The following is a 9,754-nucleotide window of genomic DNA, read 5'->3' on the forward strand; positions in this document are numbered from 1 at the left end:
CCTTTTTACACGATTAGCTAACACAATGTAGCATTAAACATAGGAATGATGATTGCTGGAAATTGGCCTCTGTACACCTATGTAGATATTTGATTAAAAATCAGCAGTTTGCAGCTAGAATAGTCATTTACCACATTGACAATGTCTACACTGTATTTCTGATTAATTTAATGTTATCTTCATTGAAAAAACAGTGCTGTTCTTTAAAAACTAAGGATATTTCTAAGTGACCCCAAACTTTTGAACAGTAGTGTACATCAAGCAAGAATGGAAAAACATTCCACTGCCAAAATGACAGCAATTGGTCTCTTCAGTTTCCAAATTCTTACAGAGTGAAAAGTGTGTGATGCAACAGAGTGCTAAGCATGATCCTGTGCCAGTTTTTTTTTTTTTTTTTTTTTAAACACGTTGCTGGCATCACATTCTAAATGAAAATCAAAATTTCAAAGACAAATTTCTCAACTTCAACATTTGATATTTTGTCTTTGTGCTGCTTTCAATTAAGTATGTAGTTTCAGTGTTTTGAAAATGGCGTTGTAATATAGTAACAAAGTATTCCTTCCAAATATTATCAATGAAATATAGTTGAAAACCATGCTGACAACCTCAGCAACAGGAAGAAAAACAATTTGCCATTTTTCATGTATATTAGTTCACATACTAAGAATAAATACAGTAAATGAGTCATGATTCACATACAAGTTCAAGGTAGCAAAAAAAAAGGAAAAAAATCTGTGCTTATCCAGGTATTTCAAGTTTTTAAATTCAGTGACCCAAACATGTGAAAAATATGTCCAATTTTATATAAAAACACAGCTAATGAAAAACACATTGTTAGCAGCATGCTGGAGCTCAATAAAGAATCTGTCAGTGTGCATTCCCAAGTCCCCCCCCACTTTTTTTTTTGCCCTTTGTTCCTTGAGTAGCAGGTTGACTGATGGTCATCTGAGTACAGACATACTACAAACATATATATACAGACATCTCTATAGTATGTTGGCATCACGAGAGTCAGGCTGCAATATCTGGAATCTAACAATGACTTTCACAGATCTCCTAAACCAGGGGTAGAAAAAAGCATAGACCACTGGATTTAGACAGGAGTTACAATAAAGAAGCCAGACCCCAAAAACTGAAAATTCCACACCTGATGACATGTCCTGGCCTGTGAGAGATGGATAAAAATAAGGACAGAAACATATTAGAAACACAACCACGACAACACCAAGAGTTCTGGCTGCTTTTCTCTCAGATTTCTTTGCAGTTACATTGACTGAACCCAGTGGTGTAATGGCTACAAGATGAGACCTTATGGCTCCAACCTGAGACAATACCACCACAAATACTCTCATATATAAAACTATAATAACAGCAATAGGACCAACAAAGGTCAACATGACATCAACAGCTCCTGTTATGAAGTTAATCACAACCACACACTCTCCATAGCAGGAGTTATGTTTATCTGGATGTTTCAGGAAGTCGATCAGTATCACACCATTATAGAACACAGAGCAGATCCAACACAGAAAAACACATATTTTAACTCTTTTCTGAGTGACTTTGGTTGAATAACACAAAGGGTCACAAATGGCTACATATCGGTCAACTGATATGAGCACCATGTTTCCTACTGATGCAGATGTGAGGATAAAAGAGGCATAGTAAAACAGTCTGCATATCAAACTCCCCAAAATCCAGCAGCCCCCTATGAGTAGGATTTGAATCGGCATCAACAGTAGGCCAACAAGGAAGTCTGAGACAGCCAGCGAGAGGAGGAGGAGGTTGGTGGGGGTGTGGAGCTGTCTGGAGAAAAAAATATATATATATTATCGCCTAACATTTTAGATATGTAGCAGTTCAGTCAAGCAACATATGTCCAGATACAATATAGTACAGAAAAGAAAGATTTTCAAAAAAGATGGCTATCAAAATCCTGGACATGGCAGCAGACACAGTACAAGCAGTTCTGTATATTACTGCATTTATACTGTGTGTGTTTCTGTACTTGTGTAGGAGAAGGTTAGAGAGTGTGCAAGTGTGAGTAGGTTGGACTCCAATATCCATATCAACAATGCATTCACTGATGGCTGAGTTCTTATTAGTTGTGTTGGTAAGAATGCTAGAAATATTGAGCAAGAGATATATAAATACTGAATGCAATACATGTAAACTTATCAAAACTCTAAATGTTATATTTTTATAAAATCCCTTCATGTAACAATACACCTATTGTCTCAAAGCCTATTCATGTAAAATGCAGTGCTTGATATTCGGTAAAAAAGAATTTCAGCTAAGCTTATAAGTTTATCCTCATGCCTGAAGTGGGAGACAGAGATGATGACCAGCAGATTGAGAGCCACAGTGAGCAAAGAGATGCAAGACAGCAGGATGTAAAGGAAAATGGACTCAGCATGATGCTGCATTGGCTTCCTGCAGGAGGTGTTGTGCAGTTGTGGAAAGCAGAGTTCAGCTCCTTGCAGGGTCTCCATACCCAGAGAGAGAAAAAGGGACAAGAAGCTGTTGAGGTGTTCTCTGTCATAAAGCAGATTCATCACACTCCTCCCCTTTTCCAATAACCAAAGAAATTGCATTGATTCTGTGATGCAATCATCAAATACATTTACTCTGGCTTTATGGCGAGTAGAACCTTGTGGACTGAACTTGTGGACTCCTCAACTCTGTTGAATTTTCATAGTTTTATCAAAAACAAAAGCAAAACTTGATTATTAAATTAACTAAGTAAATTAAGATTCTTGTACATTATCTGTCAGTATGAAGCCCTGTCCTCAATTTCGCAAGGGTCTACTTATGCAGTATAGGGAGAAAGCCCACCAATACCTGAAGCTATGGCTGATGGCATGGTGTTATACATGGAAGTTCTCCACAAGGGAGTCAAATCAGTCCCTATTTATTTATTAATTTATGTATTTATTAATGTCAGTTTGGAGAAGAAATTGCAAATGAAAATCTAAAATTTAAAAGTTAAAATATTGACCTGAACACTGAAAAAACACGGTTCTTTTGGTTCCTTGGCAATGAAGAAATCTTCTGCTTTCTTTGACTGTATATGGTTTTACTGCCTTTAATGAAAGACACCTGATTTTACGGGTATATTTAACTGTATTTGTTACTTTATATCAATGCAGCTTTTCCCCACTGTAGACATTGCTAAGCAGACTGATGAATTTGTGTTTTTAACATTCTTCCCAAATTGGACCTATAAAAGTGTCAATCCCCCACTTCCTGCCTTCTCAACCAAGCCTGGCAAAAAACCATAGATGACTTCTTTGTTGACAAAGGAACAATACTAAGAGTTTGCAGCCATGCTTGTAGCTCTGTGAGGCTATACTTAGGCACATCAGTGATTTGAATGAAATTGCCACATGCTTATGACAGTGCGAGGTATAGTGTTTACCAGGTTCACCATCTTATTCTAGAGTGTTAGTGTGCTGATATTTTGGTCAGAAAGTATGAGACAATTTTATCCCGATATTGGGGCTACATCATGGGTCTCAAACTCGTGGCCCAGAGGCCCACGGGATGATATTTTGTAGCTCCTTACTTGACATCAAAGTTTAGGAGGCCATTGTTCTGCACTGCATTATCCATCAGCATGGGCTTTGCCGCAAATGCCTGTGGTTTGACAATGTGATGTCTGTTGTTGTGAAATGCATCAACCATATCAGATCCAGGGGCTTAAAGCATCGATAGTTCTGTGCCTTTTCGGAGGAAATAGTCAGAATATGAGGATGTGCTCTACTTCACTGAGGTTTTTGGCTCAGTAGTGGAAACATCTTGAAGAGGTTTTTTGAGTGGAGAGCATAAGTGAAAGCCTTCATGGAGAAGGATGGGATGGCTGTTCCTGTGTTAAGTGATCCCAAATGGCTCATGGACTTAGCTTTTCTTATTGACATCACACAGGAGCGGAATGTACTGAACAAGAAGTTACAAGGCCAGGGGCAGCTTGTCAGTGCTGCCTATGACAACGTGAGGGCATTCTCCACAAAACTTGTGTTATGGAAAGCCCAGCTCTCTCAGACAAACCTCTGCCATTTCCCAGCATGCAAGGCACTCATGGATGTGGGCACACCATTCAGTGGTGAGAAGTATGCTGAAGCAATTGTGAAGCTACAGGAGGAATTTGACTGCAGGTTTACAGACTTCAAGATGTTACAGCCTGAAAAGGGAGATGTGAATAAAGGTACTCGGACACGATGCTTCCTCTCTTGCAGCTTCTTTGAGATTGTAATATTTTTTAAAAATTATTTAGAGAGGTACAATCTTTCTTTATATGTAACATTTTATAACAGTAGTATGCTTATTTTTCATATTACAAACTCAATTTCTGATTTCATCTTTTTTTCAGATCTCTTTTACAGGTAGGTAGGCAAGTATACACTTGTCCTTTTTTCCCCCCTTTACAAGTAAAATAAAATATGAGGTAAGTATTCATGAAAATAGTCCATAAACCAATAAACATGAACTCACATTATAAAACTCTGCAAAATAAAATATCCTCTAAAGCATTCACAACAATGTGTCTCTTCTATGTGTTATTTTCTGTTTCTTATCACATTCATACACTTCAGGCTGCACGGTGGCGCAGCAGGTAGTGCGCGTGCCTCACAGCAAGAAGGTTGCCGGTTCGATCCCCGGGTCAGATGGGGCCTTTCTGTGTGAAGTTTGCATGTTCTTCCCGTGCATGCGTGGGTTCTCTCCAGGTACTCCGGCTTCCTCCCACAGACCAAAAACATGCTCATTAGGTTAATTGGTGACTCTAAATTGTCCGTAGGTGTGAGTGCGAGTGTGAATGTTTGTTTGTCCTTGTATGTGGCCCTGCAATCGGCTGGCGACCGGTTCAGGGTGTACCCTCGCCCATTGTAGCTGGGATAGGCTCCAGTCCCCCGCAACCCCGAAAGGGATAGGCGGTATAGATAATGGATGGATGGATTCATACACTTCAATAATAGCACATTATCTTTCAAACACACATAAATGTGACAAAAGTTGCTCATACACATAAACACTAGCAACTTTAATGCCCTAAATGTGTGTTTTACTGAGGCAAACACAGTCAAACTGCACACAGCACGTGTTGATGTTGATGTCCGTGACATGCAAGACTCTAACAATTATTGTTGGACTGCCTTCTTGTTATCAACCCTGCCTGCCTCTAATTTTGTCTGTTCTCCTGCCCCCTGGTAATTACTTCTGCCTTCTGTACCTGACTGCGTTTGTTCCCTTGCCCTTCCTGGATCTGTTACTGTTTGGAACAGTCAAGTATTTGGCTTGCCAAACATTTCCTGAAGCTATTGATCGCTCCAGACAGAGCATCAAGCCTGCCTCGTCTAAGACTGAGACCTCTGTGTTTAGGTAGCACTGCAATTGGGTCCTAAGCATACCTGTTTCAAGGTCAACCTCATGGTGTGTCAAAGTTAAAGTCAGGTAATCACCGAAGTGTCACAACGACTGCTTCACATCCTGGGGCAGGTTGTGCACAACCTAAAACCTGTTTGGCCTCATGTGGTGTGAGTCTGTAATCCATTATCTGGAAAAAATAAATAAATGAAACTTTACAGCTGGATGTGTAGGTCTACCAGAATTCCAAACTCAAATGACTGACTCTGGCAAAACCACACAGAAGGCCGGTAGTGTGAAACATGGCAAACACGGATGTGGAGAGATTGGTAGGTTGGTCACATTGGTAAGAATTTAGCAACATTCTGTCTAACCAAAATTATTATTAATTATTGATTATTGATGACCCCACACACAGACAAAACATCCAAAAGTTCTCCCCAAATGGTAGAGACAAGAACCAGACTGACAATTCGGTGATCAACAACAAGTGGAGATACTTAATGAGAGATTGTACAGGGGAGCTGGTATCCCTAGTGACCACCACCTTGTAACATCAGACATGAAACTGAAGCTGAAAAGAACAGGACCAACACCCCAAGGAACACCTAAATGTGATGTCAACAGTTCAGAATAGATATGAATTCCTCTGAAATGATGCTGAGGAAAATGGGGAAGGGAAGGACACTGAAAACACTGTCAATGTGGTTGAAGCCTACATTGAAAGCAACACTTCAAATAGGTTCTCAACAATCAAGCAAAACAACCAATAGAGGTACAGGAAGCTGCTATTGGTGGGTTGTCTGGCACATCAGCTGGTTCCACACTACAAGGCACAGCAAATGTTAATTTCCTGTTGCTTACTTTTCATGTCCTGAAACCTGTTGTCAAATGCCTGATGGAGATTGGACAATCACCAGTATATTCAGATGTCATAGCAGTTTTTGTTTTTGCAGGGGAAGAAAATGCAATGTTTCCTCTTCATAGTTGCCGCAGCTTTAATTTCACATTTGAAAGCAGAGAGCTGAGAAGCTGCTTGGAGCTTTAGGTTCAGCTTGCGAAGGCTGTGGCTCAGTAGGTAGAATGGTCGTCTGCCAATCAGGAGCTCCATGTGAATTCATATGTACGTTGCTTTGGATAAAAGCATCTGCCAAGTGACTGTCATTGTAATCTGAGAGGTACCTGATAATGTCCACCATGAAGGCCAAAGCGTGCACACACACTTGCTATTACTGAGTTTGGGACTTCATCTCCATGAATTATTCAAGACATACACTTAAGAGCAGTTCGACTGATTCTGATTCTGATTCTAGCCCTTCTGCAGAGGCAACAAAGCTCTCCTTCACAAATTCTCCTTCTAAATTAAGTTTCACTAACTAAACTTCTTAACTTTATCTGAGTACATCTGTCCTTGCAGCTCATCCAGTTTAACATGTTTCAAGTTGTAATGACTCTTGAGATTGGCCTTTTTCATCATTGTGAGTGTGTCCCCACAAACTAATTTAGGTACACTGGCTTGACTTTTATTTCAGCCAAAAAAGTAATTGTCCATTTCTCTTGAAAAGCACCACACTACACATCTACTTATATTTTGCTGACAGTCAACACGATGCATTGATGTGATCCATCCACTACACATAGGACCACTCTTAAGAACGTGTAAAATTTTGTTTTCTTTGTTGCTGGAAAAAGTAATTGCTTTTTCCAGCAACATTGCCTTTTTTTTTATCTATGAATTGCCACACATGCTGTATCAAATGGCACACAGCACAGAGACTGGAGGTTCTCCACCCCTGGTTTAATGTAAAGGAGCTGAAAAGTTAGGCCAACTGTTTATGCTAAGCATAAACAGCAACAGCAATGAAACCAGCAGATGTCACCATATTACTTGTATTTAAAGCTTCACGGGGTCACCCATTTTCAGCACTGCTTTGTTTCCCCTGCCATCATCTTTTGTTCTGGAGGAAGCTACAAACTCTTGTATAAGCCATAGCTTCTTCTACGACAGAAAACCACGAATAAGAAATCTGTTTACACAGAAAAGTAGTATGTTTCCTTAATAGATAATTATTATAACTCAGTGAACAAATGGCACATTTTAAAAAGAACGAATCTTCCCCTAAACTTCTCAAAAACTTTCATTTTCCTGAAACATAACCCCTCAACCTATGCCATATGGCACATTTACCTCAGTCAACCTTAATAACGGGTTCAGATAGGCCTTTTTCACGGAAAACACTTCAACATATTTCATGGCTGAATTCCATGTGGCTGTTTCAGTGGTCCTGCTATGGTGCATGCTGTCACACTGTCATGGCTTACTAGGAAACTCGAATTGAGTGTAACTATTGTTAATGTCTTAGTGTCTGGTGTGAAGAAGACATTGGGTACACATAGGACCACTCTTAAGAACATGTAATATTTTATTTTCTTTATTGCTGGAAAAAGTAATTGCTTTTTTTTTTATCTATGAATTGCCACACAGGCTATATCAAATGGCACACAGCACAGAGACTGGAGGTTCCCCAGGGGTGGGGTTTAATGTAAAGAAGTCCAAGAGTTAGGCCAACTGTTTATGCTAAGCTTGGTTTCTGCCATTTAATGATAGCTTAGCTATATATTATTCATGAACATAATGCATGTAATGCACGCCCTGCAGTAATCACATACACACAAGACTGGTGGGAGAAACAGACAAGAGGCAGAGGGACAGGGAAACACAGAAGTATGGAGGAAGACTGCAGATCCCCACAAACCCAGAACACAAGTATAAGAGAAAGGAAAGCGAAAGGTAGGCCTTAAAAGGGAGAGCAGATTCTTTTACATAAGATAAGAATTCCTAACCCTCCACAACACACACACACACACACACACACACACACGCACACTTTGATTCATGTATCCACTCTATATGTTTCGTAAGCTAAGCCAATGTCTGTGTTTCTCTTTCTCTTCCTCACAGATCAGTCAAACAGCTCGTCAATGCCCTCATTGAGATCCACTCCAAAATGTCTTCCACAGGGACATCAAGTTGGACAACATTGTGATTGAGACTGGCTCTGACGTTCCACGCGTCAGGATTATTGATTTTGGCTGCGGTACATACCTGAAACAGGGGCAATACTCTAGAGATTAAGGTATGCCATCTTCCTATAAGAATCTGGTTCTCTGAGCCAATCCACCATCTTTGGTGTGCCTGTTCTCTTCCTCTGTTGCTCACCATTAACCTTTGTCATTGTGTGTGTATTGCTGGAACCTATCACTATACCCCCCCAGGGGTTCCTGTACCAGCGTTGCTGGGCTGAACCCATGAGAGCGTGGCAGCTCAGTGTAGTTGCTGTTTAGAATACTGCATGGATATCTGCCCTTCAGCCACAGCAGTGGTATTTTAGATGAAAATCCTGAAGTCAGAAAGGAGCTTTCTTCAAGTAAGTCAAAATCACACACCAACAGTAGAATCACACACACAGAGGAGCACACACAGAGCAGCGTCCCTGTAAGAGGAGAGGTAAAATGAGGGTTGGGTGCTGAGAGTTAGGAGGGTTAAGAGGGTGTGAGCCTTTCTCTTGCTGGAAAGTTAAATCTCTACACATGTTTTAGCGTTCATGTCAAAGAGCAGGGCCTCGCATTTCGGGTTCGTACAGGGCCTCGTACCCCCCCTGCGACAGCGCTGCATATATTGATTGTAGACAGATCATGAGACTTGGTCTCCAACCATGTTTTGATATGACTGAATCCAGTTACTGTTGTTTGTCTTTCAGGTACCATGAAATCTTTTTTTTTTTCTTTAATCTGCTGCTTTAGCTTTGATCTCTTTGAAGATGTGGTACTTGGAATGTTGTGAGGTCACAACATTCCACGCACCAGCTTTAAAAGCAGAGACAAACCCAGTTTATTTACTTTTAGTTTCAGCATTTCAACGGTGAATGACGTACTTTTTGATGGTGGCAGACGACGAGCACGGATCAGTGTTGGGTCTCCAATCAACAACTTGGTGAGTAGTGAGGAGAAGTTTGGAAAGATTCAGGCTGGCTGTTTACCCATCTCCAGTTTTTATGCTAAATTAAGCTAATATGCCGCAGATGCGACAATCTGCCTCTAAGGCATGCCATACAAGACACACAGACACACAGACACACACACACACACACACACACACACACACACACACACACACACACACACACACACACACACACACACACACGTTGTGTTTATATCACTTGTGGGGACATTACATAGACTTACATTCATTTCCTGGAGCCTTATCCTAACCCTAACCGTCCACATGGCAAACACACCCGGACACCATCTCACCAGCCATAACACAACTCATTACTGAAAACAACAGGGCACTCACACATTGGCATCCCCGTCCACACAGAGCACCCAA

At 40.6% G+C, this 9,754-nt stretch overlaps 1 protein-coding gene across 1 annotated transcript; it reads right to left on the minus strand.

Moving 5' to 3' along the window:
- Window positions 1-986: 986 nt before the first annotated feature.
- LOC139340518 (trace amine-associated receptor 13c-like) lies at window positions 987-2,492 on the minus strand. The gene is made up of 2 exons (XM_070976383.1): window positions 2,320-2,492; window positions 987-1,806 (listed from the first exon to the last, which is right to left on the minus strand). Exons 1-2 carry the CDS (start codon window positions 2,490-2,492, stop codon window positions 987-989), a joined length of 993 nt encoding a protein of 330 aa, XP_070832484.1.
- Between the last annotated feature and the right edge of the window lie 7,262 nt (window positions 2,493-9,754).

The sequence above is a fragment of the Chaetodon trifascialis genome, chromosome 12, assembly GCF_039877785.1.
Source record: "Chaetodon trifascialis isolate fChaTrf1 chromosome 12, fChaTrf1.hap1, whole genome shotgun sequence".
In the NCBI taxonomy this organism is placed as follows: Eukaryota; Metazoa; Chordata; class Actinopteri; order Chaetodontiformes; family Chaetodontidae; genus Chaetodon; species Chaetodon trifascialis.

Excerpts from the sequence above, each read along its gene's own strand:
- LOC139340518 (XM_070976383.1), bottom strand. The coding sequence starts at position 2,492 with ATGGAGACCCTGCAAGGAGCTGAACTCTGCTTTCCACAACTGCACAAC. Across the intron at positions 1,807-2,319 it reads ATCTCTGTCTCCCACTTCAG|ACAGCTCCACACCCCCACCA; the intron begins GCATGAGGATAA and ends TTTTTTCTCCAG.